The 26,259-nt window shown below is 39.3% G+C and overlaps 1 protein-coding gene across 2 annotated transcripts in view; it reads right to left on the minus strand.

Moving 5' to 3' along the window:
* The window catches only part of LOC135195503 (carboxypeptidase B-like), a 403,889-nt gene that overhangs the window by 212,722 nt on the left and 164,908 nt on the right, over positions 1-26,259 (minus strand). Inside the window, exon 2 of one of the 2 annotated variants that reach the window (XM_064221726.1) lies at positions 26,097-26,140. The exons of the other annotated variant lie outside the window; for it this stretch is intronic. Within the exon in view, the coding sequence (XP_064077796.1) occupies positions 26,097-26,120 (24 nt within the window). The 5' untranslated portion in view covers positions 26,121-26,140. The remainder of the gene's footprint in view (positions 1-26,096; positions 26,141-26,259) is intronic. 2 annotated transcript variants of the gene reach the window in all.

Here is a 26,259-nt window from a genome sequence, read left to right on the forward strand (position 1 = left end):
CTGTAGATTCTGTTCATCACGGTTTACGGGTCCACGTACAGACTTTCACGTCAGTATTTGTTTTTACACTCTATTATGTATATGTATGTATGCATGTTGTTGTATATATTATACATATGAATATTCCATATATATATGAGATTAAACCTTATGTGTTATATTATTATATATAATATTAATATATATTACATATTAATATAATATAATAATATATATATATAATATTATTCGTCATCACGGTTTACTTTTTACGGGTCTCACCCGGTACAGGACTTTTCAACGTCAGTATTTTTACACTCTATTATGTATAAGTATGTTTATGATTGATGGGTATGTATTATAACCATATATATATTATATATATTAAATATAAGAAATATACAATATTAAACCTTATGTGTATATATATATTAAATTAGAAATATATAATATATATATATTATAATATTATTATATTATATATTATATATACGAGATATTTGTTACGGTGGGTTCGAAATATCCATTGGCAAGGGTTGACACAAATGTTACGGCCTCTGCGAGAGGTCCGCTTCAGGTTCGAATGAAAATAAATAAATAAAAATTTAAAAAATAAATATTTCAAACAATCACAGTTGAAACTGGGGATACGAATATAGAAAGAACACTATCACAGCAAAGGTTTATTTACAAGCTTACTAACAAAGGTAAATGCAGAATGGTATCTCCTATTTACATAAAAAGACAGAATCTTACACTGCATGAAACTGGGGGAACAGTGAGGCAATTCAAATACTTGCTAGTCAATTTGGTAATTCAAAGCGTGGCTTCTCCCAAAAGTAGAGCGGCAATTGCAGACGTCCTCTTGACTCCGTATTGCAGAAACTAGTCTTACTTGAAAGGCAGGAACTACCCAAAACCTCTAGCAGGACCTTTTCTTCTCTGAAGGTCTGTTCGACGTCGAGATAACACAAGAATAATTTGTCCACTCCTGAAAACGACTAGACCAATATCCAACCAACTCTCGACAACTCTTCTGATCGTTCGTTTGTTCCTTTTTCTCGTATCTCACGGATGATCTCTGCTGCTGCTGATCTCTCACTGATAATCTGATCTGTGGCTCTTTACTGAGGATATCTCTCTGTGACTAACTGGAGTCTCTCTTTTACGATCTCTCTCTCTTTCTACGATCACTGCTCTCCAAAGTTCGTTGGGCAAGCCGCATTTATACGGCACTCTGGGGGCGGAGCCTACTGCAAGCGTAAGTGGCTCGCGAGGTTTCGGAAGTTCTTTAGATGAATCTAGATGAGGTATTGCAATCAGAAATCACGGCATTTCTCCCGCCACTTAGGCGTGTGTTGCACTCCACAACACGCCCGACGATTCCAGAACAGCCGCGAGAACAGACACCTCCAACACGGGCGCGAAAGCCTCCTTACTGCCGAACTTCTTGAAAATGCGTTGTTCTCCTTTCCTTTATCTTCCTTTGTGCTATGAAGTAATTACCATCACACACACATATACATATATATATATATAGATATATATATATATATATATATATATATATATATACATAAGGTGTGCGTGCGTGTGTGCAGAATTGAGAAGCTATTACAACTACACACACACACACACACACACACATATATATATATATATATAGGTGCATGTGTGTGTGTGTGTGTGTGTGCGTGTAATGTCAAATGTACAAACACTCAGATAAAAATGTCGTTTAATAATGATTCGCGTTACTTCGAGAATATCTCCGAATAGGAATTATAATTGATAAATTATTTCGTACCTAAGCGACTCGAATCCCCGGCAGTACCCACCCACGACTTCCAGCCGAGGTTCAAGACCTGGGAGTTGTCGATGGTTACTGGTTAGGTACCAAAGCAACCAAAATCATTTATTTCTTTTAATTCCTCTTCAATGAGATTTCTCGAAGTTGCGCGAATTGGGTATCAAACGACACCTGCAATTAAATATCACGGGTGATGTGATAAAATTCATATATCATATATATATATATATATATATATATTTATATATATACATACATACATATATATATATATAAAATCGTTGTAATATTTTCAGTTCTCTTCCTCAGTCATGTAGATATCTACTCTGAAATATTTCTCAGTTTTACCCTTGTTCCATATGTATGGGTATACAATGTAAACTAATAATACTTCAAAGAGGCGAGAATTCATGTCCATGAATAATCAAAAAGATCTTTCTAAGGCCATTATCCCCCTACTTCAAGAACACAAGCCCTTGACATCTTAGAGGAGCCTCTATAACTAGAGAAATGTTTCGTCTTCTTGTACTCGTGTCTAGGGAAAGTATAGTGAAACGTGGCGTGTTGGCCCAGTAGACTAATTAGTCAGGAGCAAAGGGTACTGACACATGGCTTAAGTTCTCCGTAGATTTTTATGACGCTTTGGTGTTCGGTGTATGACGCTTGTAATGTTTGATATTTTAACGTATTACGTGATGTTAGAAGTTGATGATGAAATGTCGTAAAGGAAATTTCGCCTTTATGGCTAAGTAAAATAAGCTGGTTTGTTGCACGACGGAGTGAGAGCCGAAGATAAATATAATCGGCCATGAAACATACAGAACGTGTTTAATTTTTTTTTTTAATGAGGACAGCCATCGAGATTTAAGCGTGGGAAGGTCTTTGCTCTATTAATGATGGTTTGAGAAATAGTATGAGGCATTCATATACAAACAGAAAGACGCCATAAAAAGACATACAGAGACACACGGAGACACACACATAATATATACTATGTGTGTGCGAGTGCTTTGTATGCCTTTGAGCGTTGTCTGTTTTTATGAATGACTCATGCTATTTCTCAACCAACATTAATAGAGCAAAGATCTTCCCACGCTTGAATATCGAATGCTATTGTAATTTCGAAAAAAAAAAAGATAAATAAAACTATCGCTGTGTGGTGTGTGGGGCCGAATATCGTCTAATAACACCTACTGGTGATCCGGGAGGTTCCCTTGGAAAACACGCCTGACTTTCAGAGACGGTGACCTCTAAATAGCCCGAAGAAAATGGGAGCGAAACCCTTTATGAGGACTCCCGAGTGACACTGGACCTTTCGCATCGACGGAGAGAGAGAGAGAGAGAGAGAGAGAGAGAGAGAGAGAGAGAGAGAGAGAGAGAGAGAGAGAGAGAGAAAACAGCAGAACGCATCGAGGGGACAAACTTTCACTCGACGTCGAGTTCAAAGAGTGTTTGCTCCGTCGTCGATCTGTCACGAATCGAGTGAAAAAAAGAAAAGAAAAGAAAAAGAAAGACAAAATACCATTTCGGGCCAAGGCATCACAGATACGCCTCTCTCGCGCGCCGTGGGCGTCAAAAGACTCCTGTGACGTAAACCGCCTGCAGTGCCTCGAGAACGAGAGAGAGAGAGAGAGAGAGAGAGAGAGAGAGAGAGAGAGAGAGACCCTGCAGCGACAAACAAACAAATAGCAGTCGGAATTCCGCCACCCTAACAAGGCCTTTTGTTCCGCTTTGTTTGTGGTTCACAAACGTACGCATGAATCAGAGTTCGTCGATGAGGTCTCTTCTCTCTCTCTCTCTCTCTCTCTCTCTCTTTCTTTTTGAACGTGGAATCGATACTAATGGGTCAAAGGCGGGATGCGTAGAGTACTTTAACTGCACGGGAGGAAATACAGGTGATTGGACAATATACTTCTGCTGCTGTTGTTCGGTAATTGAATCATTCGGAAGTCAATGAAGGGAAATTGGTTTGGCGAGAATGATGTATGATGCCTTCTTTTTTATCTTTTTTTTTACCTGCTTTTGTTTGCTGCTGTTGCTGCTGCTTGACTTGACTGGACGTAAATGATGATTGATTTGCAACGTGTTGCGTGATACTTATTTAATGTTTGGAAGTAAAGGAAAACACTGAGAATATAACATAAAATTCACGATTATGAGATTACTCTAAATGCTTACGAGTCGAGTAAAGAAAATTGCAAACGATATTATTAGTTTAGATATCTACAGGTATAGTAAATCATTTCAATATACTTCCCTGAGATTGGTGTTAACCAAAGGATTGCTAACACGCGAATGAGATCATATTCAGCAGTGTGGGGAGTATTTATAACAAGACGGGCAAAATATAGAATCGAACTGTGACTTTGCAAGTTATAAAGAACAACCACCATCCATCATCTCTCTCTCTCTCTCTCCTCTCTCTCTCTCTCTCTCTCTCTCTCTCTCGTCATGAATAAATAGTATAAAATACCCCAAGATAGAAAATGTTTGAAAGCTATAACGGAGTAAAAGCAGGAGGCAGGAAAACTAAGATATATATATATATATATATATATATATATATATATATATATATATATATATATATATATATAAAACAGGTAAACCAGCTTAGTATGAAAAACAACTTTCACAGCTTTCAGAGAGAGAGAGAGAGAGAGAGAGAGAGAGAGAGAGAGAGAGAGAGAGAGAGAGAGAGAGAGCCAAAAGTGCATATTTGATGAGAAACGAAAATTTTCGAGAGAACGGCAGTACGGGAATACAAGCTTTTAACAACAGGTAGAGCGGGAAAAGTCATTTGTCGACCTAAATTGTGAAAATATACTTATTTTGGGTTAGAGGATAATTAACTAATTTACACAGTATAACAGTCTAGCAAGAATAACTGCCAAGGGTAGAAAAAACATTAGATGTTATATCTAATGAGTGAAACCGATGAGAAAAAACTGGAATAAACAGAATCTATAAGCAGGGATGATACAAATGAAAGATAAAACTACTTAATCTACAGTTTCTCAGGAGAATATAACAGTGGAAAGCCATGGAAGACTAGAGAAAATAAATGTATGAATAAGCTGTGACAATATTGAAACTAGTTTTAAAATTACATTGTCGTAAAGAGAGAGAGGATGGAGAGGAAGAAGGGAAGAGACGGAGGAGAGAGAGAGAGAGAGAGAGAGAGAAGAGAGAGAGAGAGAGAGAGAGAGAGAGAGAGGTGGACAAGACAATGGGACAATATGAAAGTGAAAGTTAAGCAAGACAAAGATAAGGAGGATATTAGTTAAAGAGAAAGTTAAGAAAGACAAAGATAAATAGAATATTAGTGAAGAACGAGAGAGAGAGAGAGAGAGAGAGAGAGATGAGAGACGAGAGAGAAGATGAGAGAGAGAGAGAGAGAGAATGACGATACCAAACAAAATATGAATAATCTGTGACCTTAACCACCAGGTTAAAAACTACAATATCTGTTTCGTAGAGAGAGAGAGAGAGAGGAGAGAGAGAGAAGAGAGAAGAGAGAGAGAGAAAGAAGAGAGAGAGAGAGAGAGAGAGAGAGATCTTACATCTTGTTCGGGTTGCCACAGTTCCCACAGTGTGAGGCACCTCTAATGTCTACCGGAGAGTTGCTAGTGCATCTTCCGGTATATTTTGCATTTTCCAATCTTGGATGGGTCTGGGATGCAGCTTAGATATTTGTCGAGCTTATTCTTAAACACATCTACGCTCACTCCTGATATACTCCCTCAGATGAGCTGGCAACGCATTGAATAGACGTTGCATGTCGATGCTGGTGCGTAGTGGATTATTATCCTGTGTGCTTTCCTTATTTTCCTGGTATAGTTTTGGGCACTATTAATCTACCTCTGCTTGCTCTTTCTGATATTTTACTCCATGATGTTTTCGGTAATTCCTTCTATCTGTTTCCATGCCTGAATTGTATTCGTTCTCTTCTTCTTTCTAGACTATATAATTTTAAAAATTGTAGTCTTTCCCAGTAGTCAAGATCCGTAACTTCTTCTATTCTACCTGTAAAGGACCTTTGTACACTCTCTATTTGTGCAATATCCTCTTGATAAATGTGGGTACCATATCATATTGCAATATTCAAGTGGACTACGAACATACGTTTTATAAAGCATAATCATGTGTTCAGCTTTTCTTGTTTTGAAGTGCCGTAACAACATTCCCATTTTTGCTTTACATTTTGCCAATAGAATTGCTATTTGATCATTGCATAACATGTTCCTATTCAACACCACACCAAGTCTTAACTGCTTCCTTATTTGTGATTGTGTCATTATTAGGTCCCCTATATGCATATAGCTTTCCTTCTCTGTCTCCATAATTTATCTATTCAAATTTATCAGAGTTAAATACCATCCTATTTACCTCTGCCCATTCATATACTTTGTTAAGGTCTCTTTGTAGCGCGTTCCTATCCTTCATCACAAGTAATTTCTCTACTTATTCTTGTGTCATCGGCGAAACTACTCACTACCGAGTCCTTAACATTACTGCCTATGTCTTCAATCATAATAACAAACAGTAATGCACCTAACACCGTACCTTGTGGTACACCTGGATATTACCTTGGCTTCATCTGATTTCTCATCGTTTGCAATAACTATCTGTTTTCTGTTGTGTAAAAATTCTTTTAAACATCTTCCTACTTTATCCACTATATTATGTTTTCTAATTTTCTTCGCTAATATATGATGATCTACCTTGTCAAAAGCTTTTGCAAAGTCTAAATAAACCAACATCTGTTTCATTCCATTTTTCATATTTTTGTATATGTTCTCATGGTGGACTAACAGTTAGGTTTGTGTACTTTTTGCGGGTACAAAACCACGTTGTCCTATATTAAACAAATTATTTTTTTATTAAATATTTCATAATATTTTTCTTCATTACCCTTTCATACACTTTCATAACATTTGATGTTGGACTCACAGGCCTAAAATTACATGCCTCTAGTCTTGATCCACTTTTGAAAGTAGGGGTAATATATGATAATTTGTGATCATCATAAATCTTGCCTGTATCTACACTTATCTTTTAATAATATTGCAAGTGGCTTTGCGATAGAATGAACTACTTTCTTTAAAAAAAAAAAATAGCAGGGGACACCATCAGGCCCAGCTGCAGCTCCATTTTTAATTTCATTAATAGCCTGCACAATATCAGCTTCATTAATATCTATGTCTGATAAATATTCACTATTTTCCTCCTTTATTTCTGTATCATTATCTTCATTATCAATTCTAGGGGTAAATTCTCTCTTATATCTTTCTGCCAATATGTTGCATATTTCCTTTTTTCATTCGTTAATCTCCCTTCAATTCTTAGAGGTCCTATTTCTATTCTTCTTTTATTCATCTTTATTGCATACGAGTACAATAGTTTGGGGTTTTGCTTGATATTTATTAGGGTTTTTTCTTCCAAGTCCCATTTTTCCTTTTCTTTTGATTGTATAATTTTTTGTTCTGCATTTTCTATCTTACTTTTTAGTTCCATCACTTTCCATGCAGTTTTTTTATTTTGCAAGACTGTGATGGTAATTGCTTTATAGCAAAGGAAGATAAAGGAAAGGAAAACGCATCTTCGAAAAATTCTGCAATATGGGGCTTTCGCGCCCGTGTTGGAGGCGCCTGTTTTCGCGGTTGTACTGAATCGTTGGACGTTGTTGTGGAGTGCTACACACGCCTTAGTGGCAGGAGAAACGCAGCGAAATATGATGCAATATTCCATCGAGAGTCTTCTAAGAAGTTCTAGTAATCTCGGGAGCCTGTGACGTTTGCCGTAGGCTCCGCCCCAAGAGTGCCGTATAAATACGATGGTCGTAGAAGGAGAAAGTAGAGAGATCGTAAGAGAGAGATCACCAGTTAGTCACAGAGAGATATCCTCAGTAAGAGCCACAGATCAGATTATCAGTGAGAGATCAGCAGCAGCAGTGATCATCCGTGAGAGATAAGAGAGAAAGGGACCGATGAAGGTCAGAAGAAAAGTTGCTCGAGAGTTGGTTGGATACTGTCTAGTCGTCTTCAGGAGTGGCGACCGAGTTATCTCGACGTTGAGAAGACTTCAGAGAAGAAATGTCCTGCTAGAGGTTTTTGGGGAGTTCCTGACTTTCAAGTATCGAGAGTAGACTTTATTTTCTGCAATACGGAGTCAAGAGTACGTCTGGAATTGCCGCTCTCCTTTTGTGAAGCCATCGCTTCAAGTCGCTAAGCTAAGCAGCACGTATTGGAATTACCTCACTGTTCCCCAGTTCATGCAGTGTAAGATTCTATTCTTTTCATGTAAATAGGGAGATACCACTCTGCATTTACCTTTGTTAGTAATCTTGTAAATAAATCTTTGCTTGTGTTAGTGTTTCTTTCTATATTTCGTATCCCGCAGTTTCAACTGTTGGTGTTGAAATATATTTTTTTATTTATTTTATATCGAACCTGAAGCGGACCTCTCTCAGAGGCCGTAACATTGTGGCGACCTTGCTTAGGTTATCAACACTTTAACAGTTTGAAACGGAAAATATAGAAAGAACCAGGATGAGTGAGATGGTGAAAGAGTTTATTGAGTCAGGTAAGCTCCTGGGTCTAGAGGGGAATGAATCTCCGTGAGTATGTTGAGAAGAAAGAAAGAGAAAAAGTATGAGAGAGATGAAAGAGCGGTTGAGAGAGAGGAAAGAGCAGCTGAGAGGGAACTGCAGCAAGCGAGAGAAGCAATGATAGTGCAGCAAGAGAAAGAGAGAGAAGCAATGAAAATGCAGCAAGAGAAAGAGAGGAAGCAATGAAAATGCAGCAAGAGAGAGAAATGATGGTAATGCAGCAGGAGAAAAAGAGAAGGGTGTGTATGCAGAGCAGGAAGAGAGAAAGAAAGAGCGTATACATGAGTTGGAAATCTTGCCTCGGTTAAGGGAAAGTACTCTTAACAGTCAGTTAGGCCGAGAACCCGAAAACGAAGCTGATACGTTAGGTATGAGTGCAGTGCTAAAATTAGTACCAAAGTTTGATCGGAGGAAGATGTTACGAACACATTTCATGTGTTTTGAAAAGTTAATACAACGAGTAGGTTCTCCTAAAGAAACGTGGACTTTATATTTGCAGTCAGTTTTGAGTGGTAGGGCTCTTACCGTGTATAGTTGCATGTCTAAGGAGGATTGTGATAATTACAATATCATGAAAGAAACTGTTATTAGCGCATACAGGCTAGCACCGGAGGCATACCGTAAGAAATTTAGAAGTTTGAGAAAGGATGAAAATATTACGTATGTAAAATACGGTTGAGGATTTTGATAGTGTGAAGAACTTATTGTTGTTAGAAAACTTCAAAGACAATGTATCCCCTGAGATTAAGCTTTATATAGAAGATAGGCGAGAAGTATCTTTTGCAGGAGCAACTAGGCTAGCTGACGAATATAGTCTAACTCATAATTTGAGTGTTAGTAAGAAACGAAATGATCCTTCATCTGGTAGAGTACAAAGCAGTAAAGGTTTCAGTCCTAGTAATAGCAATGCGAGTAAAAGTGACTATTACTGTTATACATGCGGAAAACCTGGTCATATGTCTAAGATTTGTAAGAGTAGGGTGGCATCTAGTGGCTCAGAACTAACTTGTTTTCGATGTAATGGGAAAGGGCATTTAGTGAGAAATTGTGCAGTAGAAAGGAAGGACGGTAAGAAACCAGTGTCTCTAGTTAACCTTTCGTCAAGTAGGAATGATGTGATGAGAGAAACTAGGAAAATTTTTGGTGAATTTCTGTCAGAAGGCATAGTTTCCTCTCTTGGAGGAGTAGATTCGAGAGGAGTAGTCTTGCTTCAAGACACAGGAGCTGCTGTTTCACTCTTTAGGAAAGAGTGTGTGCCGAACAGGGCAGAAATCAATATGGAAGAGAAAGTCATGTTAGGTGGATTTCCTAACACTTGTGTTCTTTGTCCTTAGTTGAAGTTGAATTAGAAAGTCAGTAGTGTCAGGAGAAGTGAAACTTGCAGTTGTGGACAGTTTGCCCATCGAAGGTGTTGACATTGTCAGTAATGACTTAGCTTTATCCAAGAATGTGAATCCTGTTGTGAGGGATATTCCAGTGCCTGAAATAGTAGTAACTAGGTCGGGTTTAGATACAGACATAGACTACGATCATAATTTGCTCGAGGATTCGAACGATAGTGAGTTCTTGGATTCAAACGTGAGTAAGTTCGTGGATTTGAAAGAAAGTGAGTTCTTGGATTCGAACGTGAGTAAGTTCGTGGATTCGAACGAGTGTGATAGAGGTAGCGAGATTGATCTTTGGCATGAGAGTGGCTGAGAGACCGGACTCTATCGATGTTGACAGTGATAGCCAAACGGAAGGCGTAGCTGTCGAGAGTAACGTAGTAAATGTACCAGTATCTAGTACTATACTCTGTTTTTTTTCATCTGTCCATCCGCCTGTGGTTTTTTGTATGGTAACACTGCGTCCCGGGCTTGAACTAGTTACGCTGTGTAAGTTTTAGGTAAAATAAAGGATATCTGTCGTACATTTGCAACTGAAAAGTTTTAATAATTTACTGTATGCGAATTACACCGTTAATATTCGAAATAGGATATTGTATTATTGTTGAATGTAAGCTGCCTTTTCGGGGTGGCGAATGGAACAGCCAGACGCAAATTCCATCAAACAGATGCTAAACCAAATTTACGTCATATGTATCTGGCTGAACGCACTTTATAAAAAATTAAACAGTACATACTGATATACTTAGTTTAATGAAGTAATACGTTGACATCTTGCCGTAGTGAACAGCGAGAGAAGCAATTTTTCCCGCCACTGCGTCTGGCTGTTCCATTCGCCACCCCGAAAAAGGGAGCTTACATTCAACATTAATAACAATAACCTATTTCGAATATTAACGGTGTAATCGCATACAGTAAATTATTAAAACACTTTCAGTTGCAAATGTACACCCAGATATCCTTTTATTTACCTTAAACTTACACGTAGCATAACTATTTAAAGCCCGGGACGCAGTGTTACCATACAAAAACGCCACAGTGGCAGATGGACAGATGAAAAAAACAGAGTATAGTTACGGTGATGAATTAGGCTCTAACGTTTTGGATAAGGATGAGCTAGTCAAGTTGCAGAGAGAGGATGAGACACTAACCCGAATTTTTTAATGTGAGCGAATGATGATCTCGATGATGTGTAAGGAAACTTTTGTTTAAAGGACGAAGTTTTGTGTAGTTATGTTCGACCGAAGTCAGGTAGTAAAGGAGAAATCACCGAAAATTAGTGGTTCCTAGGAAGCTGTGTGAGCTAGTTTCGAAGTTAGCACACAATGAGCAAGGATATTTGGGAGTAAATAAAACTTTCAAGTGTATAAGTAGGGCGTACTTTTGGCCTAAAATGAAAAATGATGTAAAGAAATGGTATTTTCATTTTAAAATAAGTTTTTAAATATACTTACCTGGTAGTTACATATATATAGCTTAATCCCGCCGATTCGTCGCGCGCACGGCAGAAATTCAAAATTCGCGGGCTATCGCCGATAGAGACGGTCAGGTGATCATACCTGTGCTCCCTCTATGTAGGTATCTGGAACCATTCCCATTTATCATCCTCAGAAATTCCATGGCCTCTGTTCTCCAGAGGGAGGAGGGAGGGACCTTTTTTTACCTATATGTAACTACCAGGTAAGTATATTAAAAACTTATTTTTAAAATGAAAATACCATTTTTAAATATCATAAAATTCCCTGGTAGTTACATATATATAGCTTGATTGGCACCTTTGGTGGTGGGTCAGAGAACCATAGCACCCGTTGGGAATTCGTAAAATTATTGATCGCTACAAAATTAGCTGTACCAATAATCTGGTTCATACCTGATAAGGAAGCTGGCTTCGAAGTTTTTTCTGCCTCATTAGCCTGCATTCCTTGAGACCCAGCAATCCACCCAGGGGGCTGTAGAAAGTCTCTGTGGGGCTGTCAGACGGTCCTCGACCTTAACCTGACTAGACCACCACCCTTGCTATCCTGGCAAAGCCATGGACAATGAGGCTGACCACCTGACCAACTAACACACTAAAACACACTCCATAAAACGTAACTTAGACTTTCACCCCAGACTGTGGAAGGTTGCAACAACCTTCACAGACAGCCTGTGAGGTCAAGTTCAATAAAATGCAAGGGTATAAATAAGGTTATAGGTTAGAGGCAGTTGTACCTTCTCCAACTACAGCGCCGGAGGCAACGTACGGCCCTAGGGAACAACAATCCTCATATTGGGTCTGTACGTCTTTAAGGTAGCAATCTGCGAAGACTGACTTGCTTCGCCAGAATGTCACTTCCAAGCTCGATTCCATCGACTTGTGTCTATACGCCAATCGGAAGTCGTCCACAGCTTCTTACTTCGTGCGCATTGACTTTGAGTATTGGGAAGCTTTTCTCATCAAAATCTTCTGAGCTTCCCTTATTAAATCCTTGACAAAGACCGCCAGCATGTTCTTTGGCACAGTAGTGAAGGCTTCTTTATCAAGGACTAGAGGTTGTCTGTCTGTCCTCTAAGTTTTTGGTTCTCTATAGATAATACTTTAGGGCTCTAGCTGGACAAAGGCTTTCTCCTTTTCCTGTCCTACTAACTGAGATAAACCCTGGTATGGTAAAGGATCTAGGCCATGGGTGAGAAGGATTCTCATTCTTGGCGAGAAAACCTAGTTGCAGCGAGCAGACTGCATTCTCCCCATTGAAGCCTACATTCTTGCTAAAGGCTTGCAACTCTCCTATCCTCTTGGCCGTTGCCAACGCAACCAGGAATAGGGTCTTCTTGGTGAGATCCTTCCATGAAGCCTTGTCGAGGGGTTCGAACCTGCTCGAGGTTAGAAAAGTCAGAAAACAACATCCAAATTCCAAGAGGGGGTTGGGTTATCCTTACTCTTAACTGTCTCAAAGGACCTTATGAGGTCCGAGAGATCCTTGTCTCCCGACATGTCAAAATCTCTGTGACGGAAGACGGAGGGCTAGCATGCTGCGTGTACCTTTGATAGTTGATACTGCTAGTTTCTCTGGGTTCTTAAGTGTAACAGAAAAATCTGCTAGTTGAGTTAAGAGGTACTGAAAGAGATGATGTTGTTAATTCTGCACCATTTCCTGAACACGTCCCACTTTGACTGGTACACCTTGATTGTGGATGTCCTCCTTGCTCTTGCGATTGCTCTTGCAGCTTCCCTCGAAAAGCCCTTCGCTCTGCCAGTTTTTTCGATAGTCGAAAGGCAGTTAGATTGAGAGAGAGGCGATTTTGATGGTGTCTCTCTATATGTGGCTGTCTGAGTAGATCATTACGACGACGGTAACGATCTGGGGGTGTCTAATAGCCACTCCATCACATCGTGATCCAGGGTCTCATGTGCCAAACGGAGCTATCAGGGTCATGCAGACATTGTTCGATTCCCTGAACTTCTTCATGACTCAGTCTAGGATCTTAAATGGGGGGGAGGCGTACGTGTCTAGTCCTTCCCAATCCATGAGGAAGGCGTCTACTGCCACTGCTTCCTGGTCTGGGACTGGAGAGCAGTAAACAGGTAACCTCTTTGTTCTCTGCGTCGCAAAGAGGTCTATAGACGGTTCTCCCCACCGATTCCACAGCCTGCTGCATACCTCGTGATGCAGGGTCCACTCCGTCGTGAGAACCTGTCTTTCTCTGCTGAGGAGATCCGCCCTGACATTCTTCTCTCCTTCTATAAAGCGAGTTAGAAGAGTAATGTTCCTCTCTTTCGCCCACAATAAGAGATCCTTTGCTGCCTCGTAAAAGGAGTCCGAACGAGTGCCTCCCTGCTTCTTTATGTAGGCCAACGCCGTGGTGTTGTCTGCGTTTGTTGGACCTGAACTACTTGATCTTGCCATAGACTAGAGATCCCGTCATTCCCTAGTGTTGCACCCCACCCCACGTCCAATGCGTCTGAATACAACACTAGGTCGGGGTTCTTCTGTTGAAGTTCGAAACCTTCTTGTAGCTTGTTGGTGTCGTGCCACCAACTCAAAACTGATTGTTCTGGAACAACCTATTGAGTCCACAACGTAAACCGTAACTGAATCGGGCGCTCTGACAGCTGCCTACTGACAGCGTTCGGTAATGAGGTAAGTTGTCCAAGCATCCGAACAAGTCACGTGATCTCTTAAGGCATGTGCCCAATAGGCGAAAGTCAATTGCCCTCTAGAGACCGAGGTTTCTTAATGGCAAGACATTCTCATAGTAGTTGAATCTCAGCTAAAAACGAAAACAACATTATGTTCCATTGAAGACGAAGGTGGAAAGTGAATGCAAACTACGTCTTCACAGCTGAATCGAGAGAAGGATTCTCAAGGTTCTGAACCTGTGCTTATAAAGGACTGAAAACGCTAACAGCTATTTCATTGCTGTAAGGTGAGGGATTGTAGTTGTAATGAAAGCGGGGCGGTTTCCAGTAATGAAAAACAGGGAAGTACTACTTCTCATGGGCTGATTATTTGGAAGTAGAGCTGGCAGGTCGGGGAGCAGGCGATGTCTTCCGTATATATCTGTCAATTCCGGGTGAACAATGAACATTGCACCTCTCCGAATAAGAGATATTTTGACGACAAACTCAGATGTCTGAAGAAAAAATTTCCGCATTATCGCAATGTCGATGCAGCGTGAGACTAGTAAAGACTTCTGTTACCATGTGGTAAACATAAAGATGAAAGATTCCAGAATATATATCTCTTTTGCAAATTCTCGCAATATTCAAGGGGATGCAGAAGATGTCATTCATGTATGTGAGAATCCCCGTTAATCAGAGACGTAAGTCCGATATTGTTGGACAGAGAAAAGGTTCGTTAGTCATCCTTGTGTGGGAGAGACATAATCCGAAAATGCATCTCGGAGAGCCAGCTGGAACTAGGTTGTCTTGCAGTAGTCCCCTACTCAGTGGTTCTTGCTCACTCGCTATCCTGAGTTGCTAGGTAATCCATTCTTCGAAGGAATGCGTTCGGCTAGAATAATCGAGCGTTAAAAAAAAAGAGGATCTATTATGCTCGAGCAATTATATTTAAACGAAAACGGATTTCGGTAAAAAACAAAAAACTGAGGTGGTGGTGTCGTGACCATACCATAAGTATCTGAAAAATCGAAACTGGTAACTCCTGGGAAGATGCAGACAGTCCCGAATTGCAGTTCCATTAGGATACTAGCCGTCTCGGTCACAAACCGTAGAATTAACTACGTATGTGACTAACCCCCGGACAATCAACTGCTTAACAGAATCATGTCTCGAGGGTAATATACGTCGTGTATTTGTAGGTTTTCTTGTACAATGAATTCCATCCTAATTCTTTTTCCCTTAGAGGAATGAGAATAAGGATTGGAAATCTACACCCTTCCTTCTCTATTCAAGAGAGTGAAGGAGAACTTTCCCCTAAGGAAAACCTTCAATAGTGAAAACAGAAAACCCGAAGACGAAAGTTCAAGTCAAACTGGATATTCGCGTTCGTTCTTCTGTATTCCAGGGTTGGTCATCTACTGAGAGGTATCCTTACTTCAGTAGCAAGTTCTTCTTACAAACGCTAGAAATTCCAGGAATTCGAGCATTTCGGCGAGGTTCCGATTATCATGAAAACCATTATCGGAGATTTAGATATAAAGTCCTGCGTTGCCTTTTGGGCTAAGGCAGAGGAGAAACCTCATTCTTGAAGGAGGAAGATTTCTAGGGTCTACCCTTCATAAAAGAAACTGTGAGGGCGGGCTCCGAGGTACAGCCTGCTGAAAAATATTCGGATATAAGTCCGCCAATACCGCAAGTAATCTGTTCAGATCCGCCGCATGGAGAGTTTTCTTTCTTGCGTCTCCTCCTCTGATATCTCATCCAAAAAGTATTGGCGATTTCCGATGTCGAACGAGTGGGGGAATCACGCGCTGTCTTATTACTTGCGTGCGTCATGCATGCGTCCAGCCTGCTGCGAGGGAGCATGCTGCGTGCGTCCTGCGTGCGTCCAGCCTGTTGCGAGGGAGCGTCACGATCCTTGTCATTTCCCGTCACACGTCCGGTAAGCTGCGAGGGAGCCTGTTGCGTGCGTCATGCTTGCGTCTGCTTCGTCACGCGTGTAGGTTGCTGTGAGGAAGTGTTTAAGAGCGCTGCAACCTGCAGCGAGTCTTCGTCTTGCCGTCTGTTAGCGTCACGCTGTGCTAACTGCGGTTTTATCTTGTGTTTTATCGGTCGCGCTTCAACACCTGCTAGTCCATGCGACTTGTAGACATCAAAAACGAGACGTAATGGACTGCTGAAGCTTTGACAAGAAAGCTGCTTGCGGTACGGTACCTCTTGCTGTTGGGGAATAACTGAAGGCGGCACTGCCCGCCCATCTACCGCTTCAGAGACACTAGTAGTGATCTTCTGTCGACGAGGTGGAGACGCTCCATGAGACACCTCCAGTCTGGGGAAGGGGAAGAAGCATGCACCGATGGTAAAGCAAACTTCTCCTTCTTCCGAAGAGCTGTGCGTCATTGTCTGTTTTCGGAGCGGATTCGTCGTCCTCCTCCGATAAGAACTCTAGGCGAGCTCCAATTACTGCACGACGGTTTGCTGTAACGCTACGGGGGACTTGCGTCTCTTGAGGGTTTTTGACTCTAGGGGTTGACGCCCAACCGCGTCGAGGTCTTGCCGTCATCAGACGAAGACGCAAGCACCGAAAGTCTCTCTTCGTCCGATATTTCCTTACTCCTGCCAAAGGGGACGGGCGCCTGTGCGACATCTTGCCTCTTATATTGGCAGGAGAGCAAGTATCCGAACACTTCCTCATCTCACCTTTTCCTGTGGCGAGGGAGAGCGTCCTGGGATGCGTCAGCAGGATCGCTCGAGGGGACGCTCTCGCTTTTAACATCTCTCACCTCCCTTCGCCGGTCGACATTCCTTCTCCCAGGGTTGGGGAGCATGGAAGAGGTCTAGGACTAGGAGCATGACAGACATGAAACGGGCGCACCCTCCACTACACTAACACTGTCACCAAATTTTGCAATGCAAACTACGCACTGTCTATTCAGTCCCCTTTCCGAAGAAAGGGATTGTATTAACACGCAAGCCGAACTAGCCGCAAAAAAAAAAAAACATTCATAGTCGGCTAAACTTATCTACGACTCCTCAGGTGGGTCTGGTACTCTTAACTTATTGGACTAGGACTCAGGAATATTAGTATTAGACAGGTTAGACAAGCTTGACTATCGGAAGAACTAGCTGATAGAACACAATACGATCTAGCTCTTCTAATTAAAAATCTAATTGCATCTTAGTAAATATACTTTTCATTATTTCTCAGAGAACGTTACACACTTATTCTATTGCTAACAAATGTACATATCTGCTTCCTGCATTTGTTAACTATTGTATTGAGGATCAAGGGTCGTATGGAAGCCAGGACTCGAAACCCTTAACTACAAGAGTCGGCCATCTTGAATTCGAAAACAAGAAAAAACTGTAGAAGTCGGAAACTGACCAACTGAAACTTATTCGTGTGTAAAACAACAAATTAAAGATAATCTGATATCAGCGAAAGCCATTAAGTAACAAAAAAGTAAGCAATGGGTACTTCACCAATTGTAGTAAAGCAAACCCAAACAAAGAAGAGCGAATTTCCAATGTGCTGCTCGAACGACGGCAGGGATTTCTGAGGATTAAATGGGAATGGTTCCAGATACCTACATAGAGGGAGCACAGGTATGATCACTGACCGTCTATCGGCGGTAGCCGCGAATTTTGAATTTCTGCCGTGCGAGCGACGAATCGGCGGGAATTAAGCATATATATGTAACTATCAGGGAAGTTAGATATTTAAAAGTATGTTTTAAGCTGTCATGAATATCAAATTGTCGGGAAAACAGATTCAAGTAATTCACAGAGTTCAGTTGTGTAATATTCCTTCAGTAGGCGAATCTTTTGAGAATGTATTTATAAATATGTTCGGACCTTTGCCTAGAAGTAAGGGTAGAGATGATTGCATAACTAATCTAGAGTATTATAAAAACAATTTAAGAGATGTTTGGCAACTAGTGGAGGAGAACGGAAGCGTGAGTGGAAGTCAAGGGGAAACTGAAGGGAACCATGATCTTAGAGCAAAAGAGAAAAGTTTGTGTGTAAGAGATAAAGTTTTAGTACTAGTACAGAAAGAAGGTTCCTCTTTCAGTGTTAGGGGAGAGGGGAAATGCACATTATGGAATTAATGTGGATAAGAGTAGAGCAAGGGCAATGAATGTAAATTTGCTTCAGAATTATAAAGAACGCCCCAGTACCATGGCCACCGCCCGTGCCCTTGGTAATTGTGTCCCAGAAAGAGAAATTAGTTTGGAGATAGACGCAAGAGGTGTCTTAGTTTAATCAGAGTTCAGAAAAAACGGAAAAAGTAAGAGAGAAGAATGATGTTATAGGCCAGTAGCCTCTAGAGATTTTTCTCAGAATGAGTAGCCTAAAGACCGTTTTCTGTTTTGGCACGAGTGGTTGAGTGAATGGAGAACTATTAAAGCTTTATGCAGAATTGTTTCCCCGCTGTTTAAATTCTTGTTTCTCTTCAGAAAAAAAAAATAAAATCAGTTGATTTCATTTCTTTTCTCTTTTGGAGGGCATGTGATGGTAATTGCTTTATAGCAAAGGAAGATAAAGGAAAGGAAAACGCATCTTCGAGAAATTCTGCGATAAGGGGCTTTCCACGCCACCCCGTGTTGGAGGCGCCTGTTTTCGTGGTTGTACTGGAATCATCGGGCGTGTTGTGCGCTACACGCGCCCTTAGTGATGTGGGAGAAACGCAGAGAAATATGATGCAATATTCCGTCGAGAGTCTTCTAAAGAAGTTCTAGTAATCTCGGGAGACTGTGACGTTCACCGTAGGCTCCGCCCCAAGAGTGCCGTATAAATACAACGGTCGTAGAAGGAGAAAGTAGAGATCGTGAGAGAGAGATCACCAGTTAGTCACAGAGAGATATCCTCAGTAAGAGCCACAGATCAGATTATCAGTGAGAGATCAGCAGCAGCAGTGATCATCCGTGAGAGATAAGAGAGAGAAAGGGACCGATGAAGGTTCAGAAGAAAGTTGCTCGAGAGTTTGGTTGGATACTGGTCTAGTCGTCTTCAGGAGTGGGACGACCGAGTTATCTCGACGTTGAGAAGGACTTCAGAGAAGAAATGTCCTGCTAGAGGTTTTGGGGAGTTCCTGACTTTCAAGTATCGAGAGTAGACTTTATTTTCTGCAATACGGAGTCAAGAGTACGTCTGGAATCGCCGCTCTCCTTTTGTGAAGCCATCGCTTCAAGTCGCTAAGCTAAGCAGCACGTATTGGAATTACCTCACTGTTCCCCCAGTTCATGCAGTGTAAGATTCTATCTTTTCATGTAAATAGGAGATACCACTCTGCATTTACCTTTGTTAGTAATCTTGTAAATAAATCTTTGTTGTGTTAGTGTTTCTTTCTATATTCGTATCCCCAGTTTCAACTGTTGGTGTTGAAATATATTTTTTATTTATTTCATATCGAACCTGAAGCGGACCTCTCACAGAGGCCGTAACAAAGACCTTTTTTCCACTTTCTGATTTTCTGGAACAAAATCCTTCTGTCTCTTGGTATGCATGACTGATGTTTACTATTTTTCTTTGGTATATATTTATCCACTATTTTCTCTAATATTTTATAAAATATCTCCGTATTTACCTTTATATCACCACTTACGAAAATGTTATCCCAATCTTTGTTTAATTCTTCATTTATTTCTGAACCATTTTATATTTTTACTGTAGAAGTTGTATTTTCCATATCCTTCCCACTTTTTCATTTCTTGCTTATCTCTGTTTTCACTTGCTTTGGAATGGACTGTTAATTCTATGACATTATGGTCTGAAATACTCGTATTATAAACTATTATTTCTTAACATAATTCATCTCGTTCACAAATACTAGGTCTAAAAGTATTTTCCTTTCTTGTAGGCAGGTGATTTATTTGTTGAATGTTGTATTCTAGTAGCATATCTAATAGCTTTTCGATTGCCTCTTATCTTCAGCACTACTATTACTCTCTTTTTTTATATGTATAAATACAACCACAATCTCCTATTCGTTCTTTCCAGTCTACGAAAGGAAAGTTAAAGTCTCCAGATAGGAGAATAGTCCAGTCCTTGTGATTTCTACATATATCATCCAATTTTTCTATTATTGTGTCAAACTCTTTAGTATTAGGGGGTCTATATATTACTATGTTCAATTATATTTCAGATTCAAATTCTACCGCTATTAGTTCACATTTGAGTTACTATATTTCTCATGTATTTGTCCTTGTTTTTTGTCTTTCCCATATATTGCGGTTCCCCCTTGATCCCTATTTTTTTCTATCTGATCTATAAGTTTGGAACCCTTTTATTTGATCATCATTACCAGTCCCTTGGAATACCATGGTTTCACTTATATTCATTATATCTATTTTCTTTTCAATTTGGGTTAGTTCTTCTAAGTACTCTATTTTTTTTTGAGTTTCTCGTAACTAACCCTGCGCATTCATCATTATGATGGTTTGCGTGTTATCTCCTTCATTTAATATGGGTAATAATAAGGATTTTCCCATGTCTCTTTCCTGTTCTGGTATGTTGTTCTTTTTTTCATTTCCAGAAATTCTGAAATTAAAAAATCCAACTTTACCAAAATATTTGATTCTTCCTTCATCATAATTACTCATTTTGTGTCTGAATCTGCAATTTTCTTCCGTATCTGCAACATCCCCTAGATTTTCTATATACAGTATTTATCTTTTGAGCTGTAGTACTTGGAGCTGATGCTTGGAAATTCTTTGCTGACACTCCATATCGCGGTGATGGCTTGCTTTTTTCCTTCACCTCATGTTCTTTGTTCCTCTCTTTATTAGTTTCTTTTCTATTTTGGATTTTATTATCTAATTAATTATTTAATTGATTTTGATTCATGGCTACAGGGTGCATATATTTACATTTTTTGTCGAACTTACATCCTTTTCCTTCTTTTAGGTTTTTGCCATATTTTTGGATGTAGATCTCTGCAATCATCCTCATAGCCATCTAGGTATGCACATTTATCATAGATTTCATAGTTGTGACATACCTTGGGATGTTTGTAGCAACATCTTTCTCCGAATCTGCAATTCCCTCTTTTCAAAACGGGTGTAGACTTTGTCTTTCTTGTCTATTTTTTCTTCTTCCCATCAGTGTGCAGATCTGGATAGAGCCTCTTCGGGATTTTATTTTGTGGTGTCATGTTGTAATTATTTCTTCATATGTATGCTGCTTGATTGCCTCATATATAGTATCAATGAGTATCTCTGCATCCATACTCTTGTCTTGTTCTTTGTTTTCATTATTTTTTTTCTGTCATTTCAGTTTTGTTTTCTTCCCTTCCATTTTCATCTTCTTCCTCTTCCTCTTCTTCTTCATCCTCTACTATTTGCACATTAAGTCTTGATTTAATAACATTGTCTATCCATGATAGACATGTTGAGCAAAATACTCTGGTATCCTTACTCATATTTTGCATGACTTCAGCACATTGAGGAAGCGTTGGAATGTTGCATGCAGAACATTTTCTGATCAGGTTTTGTTGATTAACTATGCTATACCACACCTTACACAGTGTTTCGCATGCTTTTGGCATTCTTTTCCTATTGCATCAATTAGTATATTCACAATGTTCACTTTTATTCATTTTCTTTGTTCAGAATATGTTGATTGATGTAAATTTTCTTTATGAGTCTCTTGACCACTTGGATTTTATTTGGAACTCCTTCAATTATTTTCAAGATGTTTTCTGTTGATTTGTTCCAGTTTGAAGGATCATATCCTTCTAATATGTCTATGAATGCTTTTGTATCTTTTTGATTAGGGTTGTTATTGATCTCATACATGAGAAATGCCAGCTCCCTTCCTGCTAGCTCATCATATTGCATATCTGCTAGACACGCAAGATTTCGCCATTTTTTCCCACAGTTGGAACTTACTGCCATCTTGATCTGATTTACAATATTTCACTCAATAAACTAACTTAGTAGAGGCTTTATCCTACAATTTTCACACTAATCTTATCACCGACAGTTCATGAACACTTCTAGATATTTTTCTATTTCTAGACGTATGTTAAACATGTGATATCTGTTGATTAATCAGACTGTGCGCAGGTACGTCTCACCAAGCAAAATGGCACTACTCAAGGAGAGAGAGAGAGAGGTCTAAAGAAAACATCCGACCACGACAGGAGACGGGATGAATCAGAGGAGAGATTAAGCATCCCACAGCACCGATTGCATCAGGGACCATCGGGAGAGGCAATCTCTCCTCCCAGAGGATCCGGAGCTATTCCGAAGTGCCACTTGCATTTAAGATCTCCCCGGGGCCAGATGGGTCCCCACGGGGAACCAGACCACCGGTGATGAAGCCGTGAGATGATCTGCATTCCCTCGTGTCAGTATTTACGTGGGAATGAAATGAATGAATAAATGAATGAATGGGGAAGAATATTCAGCTCTGGTGTGGCTGAACTTGCCTGCTGACACGCCTTAAGTGCCAGGTGGGGATTCTCTGTAGTGCTGGGTTTGTTAAGTTGTCTATTGCTGTATTTTATTTAATTTCTTTATTTCAGGATTTCATTATTATATTATTATTATTATTATTATTATTATTAATATTAAAAGTGATTCTTGCCTCAGCTGCATTATTTTATACAGGTTAAAGAACCTGTATAAAATTAATGCAGCTGAGGCAGCAATCATTTTAATAAAACCTGTTTAAAAAAGGTGGATGATGATGATGATTTGACTTCCCAGTATATCATCATCATCATCATCATCATCATTATTATTATTACTGAAAGGAACTGTTGGACGCCAAGTAGGAATTATCTGTAGTGTTGAATGTTTATTATTCTTTTTGTAATTTCTTTGTCGATTTTATGGTTCACTTATTTGTTTGTGACTTATTATTATTATTATTATTATTATTTTTATTATTACTATTATTATTATTATTATTATTATTATTATTATTATTATTATTATTATTATTAAGAAGAGACGAGCCCCATTCATATGAAGCAAGTCCACCACAGGGGCCATTGACTTGAAATTCAACCTTCCAAAGAATATGAAGGCTTTCATTAGGAGGAAGTCAGGCGAGGAAAAGGGAAATACAGAGCTAAAAAAAACTAATAGATTAACAAATCAACAAATGGAAAAGTCTGCACCTTCGCTTGAACCTTTGAAGTTTGCAGTTCACGACTTCCTCAGTAGGAGGAGGTTCCACAGCTCAACGGTGTGAGGAATAAAGGACCTCGGGAACTGAGAAGTTGGACAGCAAGGCGCATTTGCATCATATTAATGCTGCTGTTCAGCGAATCCGGCTCCTCTCGGCAGATAAAGGGAATCATGAATTAAATGCGAAAGTGAAAGATCCCTGTTGAAACACACATTACGAAAAGCTGACAGACAAGAGACCATTACGTCGATGGTCGAAAAGAGATACATCTCTGGCAGAAGCAGTGTCAATTCAGGAATTGTGTCGAAAACGTCATAGAATCAGTGTCGATTCACGAATTGTGTCGAAAACGTCATAGAATCAGTGTCGATTCACGAATTGTGTCGAAAACGTCATAGAATCAGTGTCGATTCACGAATTGTGTCGAAAAACGTCATAGAATCGTGCGATTCACGAATTGTGTCGAAACGTTATAGAATCAGTGTCGATTCACGAATTGTGCCAAAAATGTCATAGAAGCAGTGTCAGTTCCCGAATAGTGCCAAAAACGTCATAGAAGCAGTGTCAGTTCCCGAATAGTGCCAAAAACGTCATAGAAGCAGTGTCAGTTCACGAATAGTGTCAAAAACGTCATAGAAGCAGTGTCAATTCACGAATTGTGTCAAAAACGTCATAGAAGCAGTGTCAATTCACGAATAGTGTCAAAAACGTCATAGAAGCAGTGTCAGTTCACGAATAGTGTCAAAAACGTCATAGAAGCAGTGCCAATTCACGAACTGAGTCAAATACGTCTTCGTTTTCCCTTTCATTTCATAATGTCAAGATCCAGACGAAAACTCTGAAAAAAAGAAAGGAATATAAAAACAAAAAAAAACAGCCAAATTCTTCAAAATCTAAGTTGAAATGTCGAAACGAAAACAAAAAACAAACAAAGAGAAACTTGGTGAGATTCTCCAGCGCGAATGTCAAGTATCGGGACAAAAGACCAAACAGACAAACAAACAAAAACAAATACAAAAGAACGTGAGTCAAGGGCGCTAACGATAGAAACAAAAGCATTTGCAGAGACCTCACTGCAACAAATCTAGCAGCGGAATACCCGACGAAAAGAAAGGCGAGAAAAGAGACGGTAACGAGGGAAAAGACGCGCATTTGAACCGACCCCTTTGCAACAAATCTAGCAACGACAACATCAACAACAGCGGGACTGATGCTAATGGATGCAAATTCGGCAGGTGCGCCGTATACCTAAGCAGAGCCAAGAGAACCGAGGCAGTGATGGACTTCTCAGGCGATTAGGACGGGTCCAAGTCAGCATAAGTAAGTTTCGGGTCCTCCCCACCCAACCCCCACTCTCTCTCTCTCTCTCTCTCTCTCTCTCTCTCTCTCTCTCTCTCTCTCTCTCTCTCTCTCTCTTTGCCTTCAATTCTCTTTCTTGTTCAACTCTATTTTTTCTTGGTTATCTCTTTTTATTTCTTGTTTAACTTTCTCTCTCTGTCTTGTCAACTCTCTCTCTCTCTCTCTCTCTCTCTCTCTCTCTCTCTCTCTCTCTCTCTCTCTCATTTTGCCTTCAACAATTCTCTGCCTTGTTCAACTCTCTATCACGATCTTTTTGCCTTCTTCAATCCCTTTCGTCTTATTCAACTCTCTCTCTCTCTCTCTCTCTCTTCTCTTCTCTTCTCTCTCTCTTCAACCAGGTCTCGCTTTTACTCTGTAGGTATGTATAAATGAATGTCAATATAAGTACCTGCAAAGCATCTTCAAATTCTATTGACACAAAACATGAAGAAATATTTAACACGATTGCACATTTTCAATGCAATTGCATCCGCATGCAAATAAAATACGCCAATACTTCACTACATACATGTGCAATGCCCCAACACATTTATACATTCGTATATCCCAAGCACATACGCAGGAAGATTTACACATCAAATACACAAACTTTTTTTAAAATTTATGTGCAGCCAAACCTAAGCCGGTTTGCTATCTTGTGAAAGTAATATATATAAATAAATAAATAAATAAATAAAATAAATAACAAATAAAAATATATATATATATAATATATATATTATAGATATATATATCTATATATAAAGAATTTCCTCAGCCCTTGCCCTCGTCAACTTCAGACCGAAAGGGATAAGAAAATGGAGTAAAGGAAATACCAAAGAAACCGAGAGAGAGGAGAGAGAGAGATGAGAGAGAGAGAGAGAGAGAGAGAGAGAGAGAGAGAGAGAGAGAGAGAGAGAGAGTTGAAACCAAAAAAAAAAATGGCTTTCAGCAAATAAAATCAAAAACTGTCTCGGTTATCTTCCCTTCTCAGATTTTTTTTTTATTTTTTACATAAGGGAGGAGGAGGAGGAGGAGGAGGAGGAGGAGGAGGAGGAGGAGGAGGAGGAGGAGGAGGAGAGAGTTCAGGTTGCGAAATACACCACGATATTTCGAAATGTGAAATTCAAAAACAGCAAATGCAAGATTTACTTGTTCTGAAAAGTGTGATTTAATCGTACACTGATTTCCTTTCCATTTAATAATAATAATAATAATAATAATAATAATAATAATAATAATAATAATAATACCAACGAAATTACATAGTGTAATTGCAAATTACATTTTGTAATAATTACGTTTATGTATGATTACAGTGTGTAATTCCGGTGCCGATTATTATTATCATTATTATTATTATCAAAAGTCAAAATATGATAGGGTACTAAATTATAATATATTTATATAATATATATGTATATATATATATTTATGAATATATTTACACACACATACACACACACAAATATATATATATATATAATATATATATAAATATATATATATATATATATATATATATATATATATATATATATATATATATATATATATATATATACAATTTAGTAATATAGTTCGGGTGTTAGATTCTCGACTCTGGTGTTCGAAATATCGAAAATAGTAATTACACGATATGAAAGAGAGAGCAAATTCACAATTCTGAATAATGAGACATCGTCAAAATTAGCATGGTTGAAAATGTGTCATACAAATAATTATGAAAGTACTCACATCTTGGGTCCAAGCCGACTCCATTCTTTACAAGCTGGCAACATCTGGAATAAAAAGCAGAAATAGATAAATAAATAAACAAATAAATATAATTATTTCAACACGACTAATTCAGTACCGTGAACTGTCATTACCAACGCGGAATTCGTACAGTGTTAATTAA

The sequence above is a fragment of the Macrobrachium nipponense genome, chromosome 16 (genome assembly GCF_015104395.2).
Source record: "Macrobrachium nipponense isolate FS-2020 chromosome 16, ASM1510439v2, whole genome shotgun sequence".
Taxonomy (NCBI): Eukaryota; Metazoa; Arthropoda; class Malacostraca; order Decapoda; family Palaemonidae; genus Macrobrachium; species Macrobrachium nipponense.